The sequence below is a fragment of the Sphaerodactylus townsendi genome, linkage group LG12 (assembly GCF_021028975.2).
Source record: "Sphaerodactylus townsendi isolate TG3544 linkage group LG12, MPM_Stown_v2.3, whole genome shotgun sequence".
Taxonomy (NCBI): domain Eukaryota; kingdom Metazoa; phylum Chordata; class Lepidosauria; order Squamata; family Sphaerodactylidae; genus Sphaerodactylus; species Sphaerodactylus townsendi.
In genome coordinates, this window is record NC_059436.1 from 54,700,309 (window position 1) to 54,719,176 (window position 18,868).

An 18,868-nucleotide genomic window follows, 5' to 3' on the forward strand; every position below is an offset into this window, starting at 1 on the left:
CGCTCTGCCGCTTGAGCTGTGGAGGCTTATCTGGGGAATTCAGATTAGCCTGTGCACTCCCACACATGCCAGCTGGGTGACCTTGGGCTAGTCACAGCTCTTCGGAGCTCTCTCAGCCCCACCCACCTCACAGGGTGTTTGTTGAAGGGGGAAGGGCAAGGAGATTGTAAGCCCCTTTGAGTCTCCTACTGGAGAGAAAGGGGGGATATAAATCCAAACTCCTCCTCCTCCTCCTCCTCCTCCTCCTCCTCTTCTTCTTCTTCTGAATGAATGTTTGGAAAATATTCTTTATTCAATGCTGTCTTAAATCAACTGTAAAATATTTTGACCGCAAATAAAACCTTATGGCATGGCAGATATTAGAAGGAGTCCAGGTCAGAAACACCTTGGTGTACAGATGCAGGCACCTGAGCTCTGGAGTCATATTGCAATCCTTCACAGATCCCATCAGATAGGCTCAGACTGGAGTAATTGTTTAGGGTTGCATGCCACATCTGCTGAGCTCCTATCTGTCCATCTTCAGTATCAGCTGTATTTAGGAAAATGGTCATAAGAATATCAGAAGAGCCCTGCTGGATCCATTTGATCCTGCATCCTCTCTCACACAGTAACCAACCAGTTCCTGTGGAGGTCCAGCAACAGGGCAGAGAGGCCAAGGCCTTCCCCTGTCAAGAAGATAAGAGCCCTTCTGGAACAGAGCTGTGGTCCTTCTAGTCCAGCATCTTCTGGAGGTCCAAAACAGGGCTTTGAGACTGAGGTCTTCCCCTGATGTTGCCTCCTGGCATTGGGAGTCAAAGGCTGACTGCCTCTGAACGTGGAAATTCCCTTTAGTTGCCACGGCTGGTAGCCACTGATTGACGTGGCCTTCATGACGCTGTCTTATCTATGCCTGTGGCCATCACTGCATCCTCTGGCAGCAAATTCCACATTTTAGTCACTTGTGTAAAGAAGAAGGAAAGAAGTCCTGAGTCTGTCGCCCATCAGCTTCACTGGATGCCCTGGAGCCCTGGCATGATGGCAGAGGGACGGCTGCAGCCGTGGCGCTGGCTTCTGTGGAGCTTCACTGATTGCAGTGGAGTCAGGCCCGCCTGTGGCGGCCAGGGAATTCAACCCACTATGTTTAAATAATTAAATTTCCCCCACAGTTCTCCATCCACTTTTATGGTGGGCCCCCTGGGCTTCTCTTTGGGCTTGGCCATCTGTTGGCGGTGTCTGTTCAGTGGGACAAATGTGCCTGTTGGACTTCAGCCAAAGGTCTTTAAATTGTGGAAGCTTCTCCAGTGACTTCAACAGGCTGTGATCCAGGGAAGTATGAGCAGGTGGGCTCTGGGGGAAAAACTGCTCTGACACACAAGTGTATGCATAGACACAAAGCATCCCTCTGAGATGACGTACAGTTCCGCAGGGCCTGTGAGACAGAGATGTTCCCCCAGGCCTATGGTTGAGGCAGCTACTGTTCTACCATCTTGATTGGTCTCTCCTTCTCCTTCTGCTTCTCCCCTCCTCCTCTTCTTTTCTCCCCTCCCCTTTCCCCCCCTCCTCCATTTTTATTGAATAGAATAAGTTCTGGGGTGGTGGGAGACTTAGTTTGTAGCTACATGATCTCCCCCTGTTGGAAAACTAACTTGGAAACTTTGCTGGTGCCAAAACTTTTTAAATTTTATGTTACAAGTTGGGTTTTAATTGTTATTGGACTGAATTTTATTGTATTATATTGATTGATCTGAGTCATCCTGAACCCAGCCTTCTGGTGGGGTAGGGCTGGATACAAGCCCGAGATAAAGTAAATGTCAAGGAAAGAATGGTCCTGGATCACACGCCCATTTAGGCTGACACTCTGGCCATTTCCGCACGGCCACGATTGGGGTGGGGTCGGCGTACATGACGCCGACCCAACCCCCCTGGGACTGTTCGTACGAATGGTCCCAGAAACAACTGGGAAGACGGCGCCACGGAGCGCCGTCACCCAGTCGACCTACCGTTGCTGCGGCCGTCCGGCGCATCGCCGTGGCCTGGAGACACGCACCCCCTGCCCTGCGACACCGGAGCGGTCTCGGCAATGCGCTGGATGGCCACAGCGATGGTAGGTCCACAGTTACAAGGGGGGAGGGAGGGCGCCTTTGAGCTGCTGCCGTTCGCACGGCAGCGGCTCAAAGCTGCCGTTTTCCATAAACCTCGCTGGGGAAGCGAGGTTGGAAAACGGCGGATTCGCGCCGCTCGGGAGGCGCGAGGGCGGCGCGGCTGCGCAGAAGCTGCGCCCCCCTATGCGAACAGCTCCCTGGGGACGGCGTTTTTGCTGTCCCCAGGGCGCTGTTAATGTCCCGTGCGGAAAGGGCTTCTGTTTCCAGCAACAACCATCCAGGTACCTCCAGAAGGCAGCTTCCTTAAGGCAACAGCCTTCATTCTGTTCTTTTGTCCCCAGTGTCAGGTATTGAGAGGTGTACTTACACAACAACCACAAAAAAAGGGGGGGGGACTCCACCAGAGAACCCCATAGGGTGAGCTGGAAAATAGAAAATCTAAAACAAAATTTAAAATCTATAATGAAATATAATAAATGTAATTATTGAGAGGTATAATGCATCTCAACGTGGAGGTTCCATTTATCTATGATAGCTGATAACCTGGTGTCCACTAGTTTGATCAATGTTTTTGTAAAGTAATCATGCTAAACCAGAGGCCGTCCAGACATTTTCTGGCAGTGAATTGCCCTAGACAGTTTCACACTGTATGAAGAGGTTTTGTCAGTCTTGAGCCAGCTGCATTCTAGTAAGAAAGGTTTCGTTTTGTCCCCTCTTTTCACGTCGTTCCTAATTTTATACGTCTCCACCATGCCCTTTCTAAGCTCTAAGCTCTAAAAGGTCACAACCTCGTTGGTCTTCCATCATGGGGAAAGTTCTGTAGCCCCTTGATCATTTTATTTGCCCCTTTCTACAGCCTTACCGTAATAAGATAGCCTTTTCATGACGGAGCAGCTGCAATAGTACAGTGGATTCCAATGGGGACTGTACCATAGATCTGTGCAACAACATATACTACCTGTTTTACTACCCATCGATTTCACTGTCAAGGGATACCGAGCTGATGTTTTCCTTGAGCTATCCACTGTGACCCCAAGATCTCTTTCCTGGCTAGTCACAGCCAGTTTTGACCCCGGAGTGACACTTTGTCTCCAGACAACAGAGATCAGTCCCTTTCAAATAAAATGGATGCTTTGAAGGTAAACTCTACGGCATTGTGAGATCAGTGGCTTCCTGAGGCTCAGGAATATCCAAGAGTCTGCCAACCTGAAGCTGGCAACCTTACCCCCCACCCCCCATCCCTTACAAATGACCAGAGAGAATCAACAACCCTCCTCCTCCCAATTGCAGTCTTTCCCAGGTTAAAATAGCTGTTCTTCTTGGATGGCTTTAAACCAGTGATGGCGAATCTATGGCACGGGTGCCAGAGGTGGCACTCAGAGCCCTCTCTGTGGGCACGCACAAACAGAGTTCATCATGTGGGGGGAAATTGCCCCCCCCCACACCTCTAGGCTGGCCTGGGCCGCTGGGCTCGATTATTAGCATTAAACCTAAGACCTAATTAGGTTTAATGCCTCGAGCCCTTCGGGGAAGAGGCGGCCTATAAATCTAAAATATAAATAAATAAATAAATAAATAAAATAATTTTGGGGAAGCAGTGTAGGTAACCCTGTTAAGTGCTGATTTTCACGCAAAGAACTAAAGCGCGATCCTTTTCCTGGGAGTAAGCTTGGCTGCTGGCAATGGGGCTTGCTTCTGAGTAAACCCTCCTAGGGTCGTGGAAGAGTTGCATGGTTGCTTCAAAGCAAAGCCAACAACTACCACCAAGCTTACTCCTGAGTAACACATGCCTCGGAGTCAACTGTTTTTTCTAAACTGAAGCTTCAGTATTCGGGTTAAATTGTCATGTTGGCACTTTGCGATAAATAAGTGGGTTTTGGGTTGCAGTTTGGGCACTCGGTCTCAAAAAGGTTCGCCATCACTGGTTTACACCATTGAAGAGGGACAAGACAGTAGATTGCTGTGCTGGTCTTATTTTCCCTCCTAGTACTTAAAGCAGCCCCAGGGGGAGGGTCATTTCTGATCATGGGATGGCGAAGTTGGGAAGTACAATTAATTTCCTGTTCCCCACAAACCACAATGCCAATATCAGCCCCCCTCTCCTGCTGTTTTTTGAAGTTAAAATATGTCTGGGGTGTGAACCTCCTCCCAAACTCCGTGTTAAAACAATCCAGCGTTGACCACCTGAAGGAAGGCAGTGAGGTTCAGGAGATCAATGTAGACAACCTGGATACTTCACGACTGCAGGGGGCATTGGTTAGACGTTTTAGCTAAGAGTAAATTCTGCATAGTTTTTGCCACCTGCATCTCAAAATGGCACCCCTGAGTACTTGTGCCAAACATTTTTCATGACTTTGTAGCACTGTGTTTGGGCCCAGTAGACATGGAACTTCTTAGTTATGCCTTTTTTTTGCAGCAGGGCGTGAGTTGTGTGTGTGTGAGTGTGTGTGTGTGTGTGTGTGTGTGTGTGCAGCAGAGCTGTCTTGAGCAGGATACCGCTAAAATTGCATAGCTTGCAAACAGGAAAAGGGCATTAAGCTCCATTTTCCCAGAGATATATTCCTTTAAAAAAACACCCCAACATGTTGTTTCTGCTCCTCCCTCCACTTATTGCATGCCCCCAAATGTGAAAATTCATCAGAAGCGCCCAAGGCATAAACTAATTATGGGAATGTGGCCGTTTTCCACTGGCCCAGCTTTGAGAGATAAGACACTTTTGTGCTATGACATTTGGCAAGGGAGAGAAAAAAATATACATAAAGGTTGATGTGTTTTGAAATGGGTTTTTGCTTTGTTCCTCTATCCCCCCCTCCCCCCCCCGGGTGTATTAACCTTGAGGACACCGTCAAACAGCGCATGCGACAGCAGCACCTGCTGGGGTCAGGGGTAGTCATTAGTTTTTCGGTCAGTGCAGAATAAACCCCATTTCTCTGCGACTGTGTCTGTCGGTCGCTGGGAGAGTGTGGGCTGTGCCTTCCCCCCCTCGTTTTCTCTTTGCCAAAGTCGCACTTTTTCCCTGCGTGACTTGTTTCTCCATAGCTATTCCATCTCCAGCTGTGGGGGCGTCGAAGAAAAAGATGAGATCAAGTTGAGGGAAAAAAATTGTCTGATTTCCCTGGCCCTTTGTTCCCAGTCATCTCCATCTATCCCCCCCCCCCCTTCTTTCAAAGACATCAGAAACTCTTCTTGTTGGGTTTTGCTACCTATGCAATCCAAGGCTTTTAGGGTAGCTTTAAAATAAGTTCTAGCTGGCACATGCCTAGGAATCAGCAATGGGACTGAAGGAATGCCACAGGGGCTCAGTGGAACCTCCATGAACAAAAGCAGTATACCTCTACATACATGAAGCCAAGTAGTTACATTCATGCCCTTTTTGTGGGTGGCATCCAGCTGGGTGCTGCTTGATAGGGTCAGAAAGGGTCAGGTGGGCAGAAAGCAATGTCATTGTGCTTGGATCATAGAATCCTAGAATCCTAGAGTTGGAAGAGATTCCAAGGGCCATCAAGTCCAACCTCCTGCAATGCAGGAGTACACAATCAAAGCACTCCTGACATATCTTCATCCAGCTTCTGTTTAAAAGCCTCCAAAGAAGGAGATTCCACCCCTCTCCAAGGCAGTGAATTCCACTGTCGAACAGCCCTGACGGTCAGAAAGTTCTTCCTAATGTTTTTAGGTGGAATCTCTTTTCCTGCCCCTTGAATCCACTGCTCCATGTCTTAGTCTCTGAGGCAGCAGAAAATAAGCTTGCTCCCTCTTCGACATGGAATCCCTTCAAATATTTAAACATAACTATCATGTCCCCCCTTTCTCCAGACTTAACATCCCCAGCTCCCTAAGCCTCTCTTTGTAGGGCATGGACTCTAGACCAGTGGTGGCAAACCTTTGGCACTCCAGATGTTCATGGACTACAATTCCCATCAGCCCCTGCCAGCATGGCCAATTGGCCATAGTGGCAGGGGCTGATGAGAATTGTAGTCCATAACATCTGGAGTGCCAAAGGTTCGCCACCACGGCTCTAGACCCTTTACCATTTTGGTTGCTCTCCTCTGGACCCGTTCCAGCTTGTCAATATCCTTCTTGAATTGCAGTGCCCAGAACTGTACACAGTATTCCAGGTGAAGTCTGACCAATGCAGAATAGACAGGTACAATTACATCCCTCGATCTTGATGCTAGACTCCTATTGATACAGCCCAAAATCGCATTGGCTTTCTTCAGTTCTAGTGGACAGTTCCCCTCTTCACATGAGCTGCTTTGGGAACCCAATTATGGGTTGAAATGCTGGATAAGAAATAAATCAGCAGGATATTGGATGGGATGGATCTTCATGGAAGAATGTGTGGATGGGAGCCATATGTAAGCTGTTCGACTTTGCTTAACTCTGGCGTGCTGATTCTCCTGAAGAGAGGGCAGCCGAAGAATAGGCAGTTGTAAACTAGAACAGAAAAGAGTGATGGTCTAGATCACTTTGCTGGAGCTTCCATCCATACCTTCCATTTCCCGACAAGGGCTGGTGTCAAGCAGATTTCTTTTTGTAGATGTTGTAGAGAAATGTGCAAACAGGCCTATCCATCCAGTTTTGTTGCTATTTCCAGCAACGTGGGACATCATTGTGAATGTTTTCTTTCCAGTTCTCACAGTATCCTTTGCTCAAAATGTCTTTGCCACTCATAACCATTGCAATGCCTTGTACCATCAGATTCTTTAGGAATCTGTCCTTTAAAATGTGATGAACTAGAATTCTGTTGGCATACAACAAATGCTGACTCGTGAGCAATCATAGGACCTACCTACCAGACAGGGCTCAGGGCTGCAATGGATCTGACCCTGGATGTTTTGTGAACATCACTCTCAATTGGTTTTCTTTTGGGGAGATGGGAGGTAGGGAGGGATTTAATCAGCACTTCTACCTTGTTTCAAATGGCTTCAAATGGTCTTGCGAAATTGCTTATTTGCCCTGTGAAGGTGAGCAAATTCTAGAAGAGAAAACCAGTGTGGAGAACAAATGTCCAGACTGGTAGCCCCTTCTCCCAGAGAGAAGAGCGGTCTCTTGGCTAAGGTTTCATGCAGTCAATAGGGGCAGCGTTGGATCCGTGAGTTACCTGGCCAGGTGTCAAGTTAACCAGGAGAGCTTGTAAAACTGACCAAGTAGATCTCTGGGTTGACCCTGTCCAACCTAACCTTGTATGCAAGAACGTTAGATCCCTGCTGGAGCAGACCACAGCTGTATCTAGCCCAGCGTCCTGTGTTCCATAATGTCCATGCCATGGAGTAGGGCAGGGAGGCCAAAGCCTTTGGCTTCTTGCCCCCTAGTTATTTGTACAGAGGTACACTGCCTTTCATCATGGAGGTTTAATATAGCCATTTATAGGACTTCCTTTAATGAATTTGTCTCAACCCTTTTAAAAGCAGTACCTTACACCAGCAAGTTCTATAAATTATGTGATTCCTTTTGTCTGTTTGTCCATCAACTTCATTGGGTGCCCCAAGTTCTAATATTATGGGAGACAAAGAAAAAGGTCTCTATTTGCTTTCTCCCTGGTATGTAGCTTGTTGGCACAAGGCATTGGCTTCTAGGAGTCCTTCTAGGGTCTTCACCATAGAGACTGAGCAAATTCCTAGAGCATCTATTGGGATGATATTGCATCCTTCCCAAACTCAACCCTATAGAGACACTCCCTCCACCACCCACCAAAATCTCCTGGCATTTTCTGATGCAATGCTGGCAATCCTATCTGGTAGAATAGATAAGGCTGCCAATGTGTGACTGGTGTTTGGAATATGCTGCCACAGGAGGTGGTGATGGCCACTAACCTGGATAGCTTTAAAAGGGGCTTGGAGGAGAAGTCAATCTCTGGCTACCAATCTTGATCCTCTTTGATCTGAGATTGCAAATGCCTTAGCAGACCAGGTGCTCAAGAGCAACAGCCGCAGAAGGCCATTGCTTTCGCATCCTGCACGTGAGCTCCCAAAGGCACCTGGTGGGCCACTGCAAGTAGCAGAGTGCTGGACTAGATGGACTCCTGTCTGATCCAGCAGGTTTGTTCTTATGTTCTTAATAGCTGTTGCAGGAGATGGTTCTGGAAAGGGCTGAAACCAAAACAGGATTTGGTCCTTCCAGGATGGCCAGTGGAGGGGATGTCACTGTCCTACCTCTCCCTCTGATGAATCCAGGTGAAATGGTCACTATTGGAGACAGTTATGGTTTTGAAGAATGCTGGGAACCTTCCCTTTGAAAGCCACTTCACCCACCTAACAGATCTTGGTCATAAATCCAGTGTGGCCAAGATGTAACACAGCAAACAAAGCTTTGTAAACACCTACGTATAAAAGCTAGCTGTATTCCATGATGGGACGCACATGAAACAGGACCCAGACTGTGTCAATGAAGAGGTGGGGTTCTGCAAATGGAGCAGGCTTGATTTCTGAGTGGTGGAACCTCCATCTCACATTGGGGAAGGTCCTGTCTTTCATTTAGGGACGCCATTGCCATGAAGGCAAAGCCCACCCTCCTTTCCCAGGTAGGTGTGTTCCCTCCAGCAGGGACTCGGTGTGTGCAGTATTTTACTGGGTGTACAAGGTGGCATGCTACATCCCACAACATGCCCTTGTGAAAGATAACTGTTCATCATATTGGTGAGGCTTTTGCTAACAGGTGATCAACACAATTCAGAAGAGAGAATGGGAGAATGCTAGTTAGGCTAAGCCAGACTTTCTGTCTTGATCACAAACCAGGGTACAGACAGGAAAAGAGGACACAGACTCCTGGATAGGCTGTGTGCCAGGGTGAAGGAGGGGCTGGGGTCTGTAGACAAGGACAGCGGATTGTGAAAAGCATGAAAGCCCCCTTCCCTTACCCCCAGCATCCCCTCTAATCAGAAATAGAAGGAAACTTTGTCTTCCACACTGCCAATTTATGTGTTCATCCATAAGGACTAGTCAATTGTTCCTCATGATCAAAACAGATATTGGAATTCTCTCTGGAGGTTTGGTGGCTGCACTCAATTTCCATGCTGCATTTGTGGCCGGGCAGTAAAATAGGGTGAATGAATACGAATGTAAGATCTAAACAGCGGTCACGATGATTTTTTCACCCAGTGTTACAACATGCACTGAACACTGAACCAGCTGCCCCTCTTGTATATTAGGAGGGCCGGCCTGCGGGTTTTCTTTCTTTTTAAAATACCACACATACTAGGGGGATGGAATGACACACATACATTTTAAAAAGTTGTAAGGTTCCTTCATGAACTAGGTATGATGTTACAGCACTAGCAAATAGGTGCCTTGCATTGACACCATCTCACAAGCTTTCCACGAAGAGTTGTATATATGCCAGGGGGACAGCTTTCTGGAAGCCATAATAGTTTTACCCAGTGGTGGGATTCAGCAGGTTTGCACCACTTTGGCAGAACTGGTTGTTAAAATGGTGCTTGTAAACAACCAGTTGTTAAATTATTTGAATCCTACCACCGGAACCGGATGTTAAATTATTTGAATCCCACCACTGGTTTCACCTACTTCTGGGGTGTGGCCACGTTCTAGCAACCCATTCCTTCCAAGAGCCATGGGGCCAGGTGAAACCACTCTGTGTCCAGGCGTAGCATGTCCTGCTCACAGGGGGGCTTTCCCCACTCACCTTCTGCTGCGCGCTACTCCAGGAAAGTAGCGCGGGGTCCAGCGGCGCTCCCCACTTGCAAGAGCGGCAACCACGCAGCGGCAACTCTTGCACCACCTCAGCGCGCGTCATTCCTGGCGCTGAAGTAACGGCACCTTTTGATGACCCCGTGGAGCGCGGGGTCATGGGGAACCCCGAGAGCGCGCCAGGAATGACGCGAGCTGAGGGGGCGCGAGAGCGGCGCGCAGCAGAAGGTGAGTGGGGAAAGCCCCAGGGATAGGCCGTGACTCTTGCACTGGAAGTCCTACCAGGCAGGGTTTTTTCCTGGTTCAAGCTGATCCCTGCAGAAATGTTCAGAGCCACTTTTTCAGGACTCACCTCAAGAAAGAAAAAAGGGGCTGACGAGGGTTTTTTTTAAAGCTGGTTCTGTTGCCCCAGAAATGTTGCATCCTTTTTCTGCCTTGACTTTTGCTGGTCCCAGGCTGTGCACAGTGATGGACAGGAGTGCGCTGTAATTTTTTTCAACATTCTTTACAGAAGCAGGCACCTCCCGGCCTCTATACAAAGACATGCGATCCTTCTGCAGCTCCTGACGCTCCTGACATCTTAGAGATTGAGTTCAAGAAGGGTAAGGACAGTGATGGTGTGAAGCTTGCTCCTTCCCTTGCTTTTAAATCCTCTTGTGGAAGCGCTGTGTGTGGTTCACACCTGCCTGTCCATCACGGAATGAAACTGGGCCCATGAATGAGCACTATCAAAGACCAAACTGCTAGAGCACTGCCTGCCTGCCTGCTTGCTTGCAAGCCAGTGCCTGGTAGCAGTTAAGAGCACTGGGATCAGACGGACCTGGGATCAGACGGAGTGGGTTGATATCCCCACTCAGCTGCAATCAAGCTTGGTCTGGTTACTCAGATTAAACAACCTTACAAAGTTGCTTTAACGGTAACATGGAGGAAAACCATGTATGCTATCCTGTGCTCACAGGAAGCAGAGATGGAAATGTGATTGAAAGAAATCTACCGGTACTTGTTCTTTTCATTAGAATCCATTTACACATTCAGCTGAGAATCACCCAGCAACAAGCTGTCCAGCTGACCTACCAGTGAACCTGATTAAATCCTCAGAGGCAGTTTTAGTGATTCCAGGGCCTTGGGCAGACGTCAAGGATAGGAGCCCATCTCCCCTTTATCCCCATCCGACCCACTGTGGACAAGAATAAAGCTTCCACATTTTGCTGTGCATGCCCCTCCAAAAACACACTGCAGTTTGCATTATTACAATTGAGAACAACGAACAGCACAAACTAGACTGATCATGTGTGGGTGTAATTAAAACAAATCACCAAGGAGCACAAGTAGAAAAATTCATTTCCAAAGGGCAGGTAAACATCTGGAACTATTTCTTGTTTGAATTGTTGCTGTCAGAGAATAACTGAATGGATGGCAATGCTATCAAATTGTCCATTACATCTACTGGATGAAATAAAGGATGGATTCTTCAGTAGGTCATATAGGATATCATATCTCCCCTCCAGCACAGGGCCTTGGGCAATGACCCAGCCTGCCCCAAAACCACCCCTGTAAATCTTTTACTCCCACTTTGCAGTACTGAGAACATTCCGTTCTTCCAGATGCAACCTTTGACCAGAAGAGCCAGGGATGAAGTGACATCAAGTGACATCTTGCAGGACATGCTGTTTCCCAAACAGCCTGCAAAAGGCTGCCTAAAAGCTTGCAAAAGCAGCATCTCTCCCGCATTGTTTGTTCCCCAGAAAATAGCATTCAGTGGTAGACTGCGCAGACAATGTGAGTTCTACTTTGCTGCCCTGAAACAGGAGGAAAGGCAAGATACATTTCAATTTAAAAAATCAATAAAAATAGTCAGAAAACATAAGCAATAAGCTTTGTTAGAATTCTCCTCTGTGATTTGGTTTAGTCCCCTTTTAAAACCACCTGAACTAGTGTTTGGTGTCATCTCTGGTGGGAGAAAATCCCATGAGTTAATTCTGCCATGTGTGAAGAAGTGTTTTCTTCGGCCTGTTCTGAATCCACAGCCCATCACTGGCTACTCCTGAGTCCTAGAATCACAGGAGAACAACAAAAAAGGTCTCTCTTCCTCTCCATTTTGTGCACACCATGCATCATGTTCTATGCCTCCATTCGTTAACTCCCCCTGCCCAACAGAAAAGCCCCCAAACTGTTGAGTTTTTCCTCATAGGGACGGTGTGCCCACCTTTGTCCCCTTGGTTGCCCTGCATCTGATCCCTTTTAGAGATAAGGTGACTGGGACTGCACCGAGCACCCACAGCAGTCCATACATTCATTTTTAGTAAAAAGTCTAAGGATTTCTCACGACCTTAATTTCAAGGTCCTTGCTCACCCACCCTGTCTGTTGCCTCTTGCTGTAGGTGTCTTTTGCTTGAGGACATTGAGGACGTTCACTGGGAGCAGTGAGGACATTTGCTTACCCTTTCTAATATAATTAATAATTTGATTTACACTTCAGATGAATTAACTAGCTGGTAGCATGAAGGCCTTCAGACGCTCCTTCAGCACCAATGAATGGAAATCCAACTCCCCGTCCTGATGATCTGAAAAGGTCTGGCGCGGGTTTAAGCACCGTGCCTCGCTAGGAGTCTCCGCTCCCCTCCTGTAGGCTGCAGCGAACCCCCGAGTTAATTTATTTGAAATTCTAATCTAATTATTAACTATTTTAAAAGAGATAAGCAGCTTTCTCGGACAAAGCTTGCGCTCCGCCAGGCAAACTGCACCCAAGAGCCAGTGAAAGACGATAATAGAACGAAAAGGGGGAACTGACAAGGGGAGGTGGCAGGTCCGTTGTTGAGAAAGAGACTTAGGGTTCATTATCACCGGAGCTTACATTTAATCGTAATTTACAGCCCAGTTTATAAACCCTTCCAGCCCCGCCAAATATATATAAAGCGGTTTAGAATGGAGAAGTTGACAGGGACCCTTTGCAACACAGCGGGTCTGAGTGGACGCCTTGGTAATAAAGATTAGAATGGAAGCCCATTGAATCCTGATTAGCAATTGATATAGCCCTATATGATAATGAGGAAGGCAGATGGAAGAGATTAGGCTCCGAACGGGACTTACCGAGGTGGGTTTTTTCCCCTTTTATGAGCCCCCACGTCTGCCCTCCTCCCCTCCTCTGTGTCTTTTCTGTATACTTTTTTGCTCATTTGACACAGCTTGAGTGGGGGGAAAGTGGGTTCCCTCCCGCCCCTATTCAGGCAACACTTCCAGCCTCCCACCCTTGAGGTTCTCCTCCCTTGTCGGTATCACCCTTTAAATAATAATAATAATCAATAGTTGCGCTAATGAATTCCTAGAGCCACTCCTCCCCATCCCTCGTCCTGAGACAGGGTCCCCATTCACTCTTGTCAGGCGGTGAACTGGCAACATGTGTGGGGTTTGTCTGCCGGAGAGACGTTTCGGGGACTGGGTGTGTCTTGCCTGCACTTCTGCCTCCCCGCCCTGCTCCCCCCCTTCCATTTTGGCTGCTGGGTCGGTCGTTCGTTCATGGAGCCCAGCCCCAGTGACTGGTGGAACAGAAGGTGCTGGGCCCGGAGACAATGAGCAAGCGTGAAATTTAATTAGTCGAGGCCGTAGCCGCAATTTCAGGCTTTTAAAAGGCAGGACTGGGGGTGGCGGGTGGGAAGGGGGAATTTTTATTGCCTTTTTTATTTCCCTTTTCTCTCAAGGCTTTTTTTTTCGTCTGGTTTTGGGTGGGGGGGCTTTCTCTTTTTTTTGGAAATCCTTCTGAGCGGAGCAGCTTGGACACGCCTTTTTAAGAAGATATTTAGAGTTCATATCTGTCACATCTATTTAATGGGCAGGAGGTGATGTTTAAAGAGGCACTCTTGACATTAATAAGGTGGTTCAAAGTCTGGTTGGAGCCCCACCTCTCTGTTTCCTGGCTCCCCCCCCCCCCTTGCTGGCTCAGTGTGGTTTTTCTCTCGCTCTGCAGGTGTCCCCGTCAAGGTGGTGAATGTCAGTGAAGGGACCACTCGCCAGTCGGCCCTTGAGCTCTTTCTTTACCTGAATGAAATTGCGTAAGTTTCCCTGCTAGATTTGCCGTCCTCCGGGCAGGACCTGGAGGTCACAGGTGATCTCCAAACGACAGAGTTCCGATCTGTTAGGTCTCGAACCTCAGGCCGGTAAACGGACTCTGCAGTATTGACCAGTAGCATGCATTGATGAGATGTGGAAGCACAGTTCTGACAAACCTGGCTTTTGCCATCTCTTTTGTCCCATTGCAAGTTCCACCTCCCACCTTCCCAAGAAATTGTGGAAAATAGTCCCCGGAGCTGAGGTGCCCCAAGATCAGCGGCAGATAGCATGAGAGAGCCACCTTGCTTCCTGCCCCCACAGATGCCACTCCATTTCTCATGGGACCAGGGTGTCAGGGGAAGCCAAGTTATCTACAGTGAGTGTTTAGCCATAAAGTAAAGATCAAGGAAAGAATGCTCCAAATGGCAGTGGTAACGTATAGCAGACTGGTTACATATAACATATAGCAGGTTGGAGCAGCAGTGGCGTAGGAGGTTAAGAGCTCGTGTATCTAATCTGGAGGAACCGGGTTTGATTCCCCGCTCTGCCACCTGAGCACAATGGAGGGTTCTCTAGGGAGTTTAAGACAGCCTATTACGCTCCCCTGCATGCCAGCTGGGTGACCTTGGGCTAGTCACAGCTTCCTGGAGCTCTCTCAGCCCCACCTACCTCACAGGGTGTTTGTTGTGAGGGGGGAAGGGCAAGGAGATTGTCACCCCCTTTGAGTCTCCTGCAGGAGAGAAAGGGGGGATATAAATCCAAAACCTCACTGGGCCTTTCTTTCTTCTTCTTCTTCTTCTTCTTCTTCTTCTTCTTCTTCTTCTTCTTCTTCTTCTTCTTCTTCTTCTTCTTCTTCTTCTTGCAGCATTGATTTGTAGTTATATGGATTTAGGCATGCATCTCAGTCACATAGATACAACCCCCCCTGGAGAAAATGGCTGCCTGGGAGGGTGGGCTTTATGGCATCATATCCTGCTGAGGCCCCTCCCCTTCCTGAACCCTGACCTGTTCAGGCTCTACCCCCAACCCTCCAGAAATTTCTCCAGTCAGAGTTGGCAACCTTATGCCCTGCATGCCTGTGCGCACATGATGGCCAGGCTCCGGCACATCTGCTGTTCTTTCCAGGCCTCAAAGCAACCAGGGCTTTACATGTAGCAGGGCTCAATTCCCCGTGCATTCAGTTAAAAAGCTCTATTTGCAAGTGACGGGACAGCTCCTTCTGGCCGGGAGACCCAAGAAAACCACTCAGAATGGACCGTGCTGCTTCCTGGGGCTGCCTTTCTCATCATAACACCCTCGCAAAAATGCCAGCTCTCCTGTGTGAACTCTTAAGACCTGAGTCCCCAACTGTTTGAGCCAGTAGAGAGTGGAGCCAACCACCTAATGTCAGAATGAGACGCTGCATAATTTTACTAGTACCTCAGGCAGAATCTCTGCTTGACAAGATGCCTTTTTAAGCGGAGACGTTGTTTAGAAATAGTTCCCTGGCACACAGACGGCTTGTCTCCCGTTGACCAGTGACGATGCGTGTGCTGTGGTGGGAGCTGCTGTTGAAGCAACTTTTAAGAGGTCAGCCCAGCCAATTACATCTCCAGTGGCCAATCAAAAGCTGTGCTAGGCAAGGGCCTCACTGGGCCTTTCTTTCTAAAAAACTCTTGGTGGATATCAGAAAAGTACCAGTGGGTCCCGTGGCACCTATGAACACCACACTAGAAACACCTATCTTGAGATATGTAATGGTTTCCTTGTTGGATCAGACAAAGGTTGTGCTCAGTTGAGTGCTTTGTGATCCTGCAGCATAAAAACAGAAGCCCACTTCAGAAACTTGCAAGCAGGAGCAGCAGTGGCGTAGGAGGTTAAGAGCTCGTGTATCTAATCTGGGGGAACCGGGTTTGATACCCAGCTCTGCCGCCTGAGCTGTGGAGGCTTATCTGGGGAATTCAGATTAGCCTGTACATTCCCACACACGCCAGCTGGGTGACCTTGGGCTAGTCACAGCTTCTCGGAGCTCTCTCAGTCCCACCTACCTCACAGGGTGTCTGTTGTGAGGGGGGAAGGGAAAGGAGATTGTAAGCCCCTTTGAGTCTCCTGCAGGAGAGAAAGGGGGGATATAAATCCAAACTCCTCCTCCTCCTCCTCCTCCTCCTCCTCCTCCTCCTCCTCCTCTTCTTCTTCTTCTTCTTCTTCTTCTTCTTCTTCTTCTTCTTCTTCTTCTTCTTCTTCTTCTTCTTCTTCTTCTTCTTCTTCTTCTTCTTTGCTTCCAGTATCTTGGACTCAGAGATATTCTGCTTCTAAACAAGGAGGTTTCACTTATTGGCAAGAACCAGGCTCATACCATAACAAAGCACTGTGGCCCCCTCTCAGCCACGTAGTTTTCCGCCTGACCTTGGGACAGTCACAGCCTCTCTGACTAACCGATCTCACAAGGATAAAATAGTGTAAACAAATTTGCCTATGAAAAATAAAGGGTGGGATAAAAACGTGTGAGAGACCATTTGGGTTATCTTGGCCAACAGCCAAAGATGGACATGTTTTTTCTTAAGTTGTCTGAACCATCTTAAAAGTCAACTTGGGGCTTTTGTATGTTTTTGCCTGATGTTGCTGGGGCTTTGCTCTAAGCTGGAGACACCTGTGACGTTTGGGCTCCTGTGGCTGCCAGCGCTTCTTGTGTGCTGGTGAATGAGATTCTTGCCTCCTTTTCTCTGTAGGGGCAAACATGGAGTTGGGCGCATTGACATCGTGGAGAACCGGTTTATTGGGATGAAGTCCAGAGGTAAGAGTTTCATTCTGTTTATACCCCACCTTCCTCCACTAGACCCAAATCGGCTTACATCATTCTTCCATTTTGTCTTCACAACAACCTTGCAAGGTAGCTAGACTGAGAGTGTGTATCTGGCCCAAGGCCGCTCCCAAGCTTCCATAGCAGAGTGGGAATTCAAACCAAATCCTAATCTGACACTGTAGCCACTGCACCGTACTGGTTCTCTCCAGCAGCATGGTGAGGAAAAAATGCTAGAAAAGTGGTGGCTACTCAAGAGCAGGTTCTCTTGTAAGGAAGCGGCATTGCCAGCGTGCAACTTCTGTATTTTCAGCAGCAAATGACTGTTGAGTGGAGAATTCAACCTGGAGGCAGTAGCTCTGGCCTCCCCAGTCCTAGCCTGATAGTCTAACCATGATACTAATCATCAGGTGCCCTTTCCCCCAGACAAGTGGCTCACCTAACAGAAAGGCCCTGAAAGGGCTAGAGACTGGATAGCCACATGTCATTGGAATTTGTTTTGAGAGCTGAGGGTGGTGATAGGTGAACCCTCGGCCCTCTTGTTGTAAGGCTGGACACACTCAGACAAAGTCGACTTTGGAACAAAGAAACGAACTTTATTGATATGTGTTGCCCTATACTACAGGGTGCTGGAACTGAGGGTTCTTGCCCGCTACAGGTTCTTGCTACAGGGTGCTGGAAATGAGGGTTCTTGCCCTCAGTTCCAGTATATATATATGGGTGGAAGTGGGCGGTCCTTCCCAGTGGCGGGAACGGGGGTAACTGGGGAAACAGAAACTTAACACGAAACAGAAGCTTATGAGAAGGTCGCAACCCTGACACTTGTGTCTGTCCAATAGCTCTGCTGGGTTCTGCAGCACCTGCAATCCTGTTTGCCCAGAAATAAGTAAACACACAGGGCCCACCTGAGGCTTTTGACACTGCTGAAATCCAGCAAGGGTAGACCTTGGCACGAGAGACCACCAGCAGCCTCACACAGCAGAGAGGAAGGTTGTATAATGAATAAATAGGGGTCGTGACTTGGTGGTGACTTGGCATGCTTTGGATCCTGACAATCTGATCCCTGAAAAGGTCCTGCAAATAAAAGGATGCCAGACAATCCTGGAGAGCTGTGGCCCCTGACACTTGGTGATCCTCAGCATCGGTCCGCAAAAGGTCTTGGGTTCAATCCTTGGCCTCTCCAGTTGGAAGAACATGAGGTAGTAGGGTTATGGGAAATTCACTGGAAAACCTATTGAGTAGGTACTGTTGGATTGTATTGACTAATGGGTTGCCTCTAAGACAAATTCATAGGAATGGCAATATTACCTCTTTGCAAACAACCCCCTCCTCTCTTGAAAACTGCCTTCAAACCTTCCCATACAGCTGTGGAAAATGAGTGTTATGGTGTCGCCTTTATGAGGGCGCCCCCTAGAGGTGAAGAGTTTGGGAGGGGAGCATAGTCGGATTAAAAAAATTCTTATGATGATTGTGGTGGAATTTCATTTTTATTCATAAAATAATATTTACAACAAATAAGTGAGTTTGAAAATGATTTTGCTTTGAGTCATATACCAAACTCAGGAACAATGGATTCAGTGACATGAGGTATGATAGAAAAGACTACCTCATTAGGGATGTAATTATGACTGGATTCTTGGCATTTCCAGGTATTGACACTCTTTGCATATTGTAATACTGTATTTGTATATCCTCTGGTTTATGGGCCAGTAGATTGTTTTAATTAGTACTGTGCAGAACTATCTTCAGAACTGATGTGTTAAAATATCTACCACCTATATTTCCAAAAGAAAATATTCTTTATACCATCCGCAATTAAAACATGCAATTCACTGCCAGAGAATGTAGTGATAGACACAGACAGCTTTAAAAAGGGTTTAGACATAAAAAGGGATTAGACTAAAGGGAGCCTCCATGTGCAAAGGCAATCAATCTCTGAATCCCAATGCCAGAAGGCAACATCAGGGAAAGGTTTTGGCTTCTACACCCTGATGCTTAAAAAAGTATAATAGCATTCATGTAGAATTGCACCGGGATTATGTTTTGCAAAGTTTAGTAATTGGCACTGGTGTTTCAGTGGCAGAGGAGGGGAGTTACTGGTGGAACTGAAGGATCTAGTAAACGTCTTGTGCCTACCCTTCTGTGTAAAATTGAGAAATAAAAAAACAGAACAATAGAGGGTTTCTGATCCATCAGTTCCCTTTCAGGAGCTAGACCATTTGGAACACCCAGACATGGGCACAAAATTGGATGAGGTGAAGTTGGAAACCTCTGAACACCTGAGATTGTGTCCTAATTCACAGCCAAGAGATGCCATT

General features: G+C 47.7%; 1 protein-coding gene across 3 annotated transcripts in view; it reads left to right on the plus strand.

Moving 5' to 3' along the window:
* ASS1 (argininosuccinate synthase 1) overlaps positions 1 to 18,868 on the plus strand; it is a 170,160-nt gene that overhangs the window by 83,266 nt on the left and 68,026 nt on the right. For all 3 annotated transcript variants that reach the window (XM_048513506.1, XM_048513504.1, XM_048513507.1), the window contains exons 9-11: positions 10,236 to 10,326; positions 13,689 to 13,773; positions 16,480 to 16,544. In XM_048513506.1, the coding sequence (XP_048369463.1) occupies positions 10,236 to 10,326; positions 13,689 to 13,773; positions 16,480 to 16,544 (241 nt within the window). The remainder of the gene's footprint in view (positions 1 to 10,235; positions 10,327 to 13,688; positions 13,774 to 16,479; positions 16,545 to 18,868) is intronic.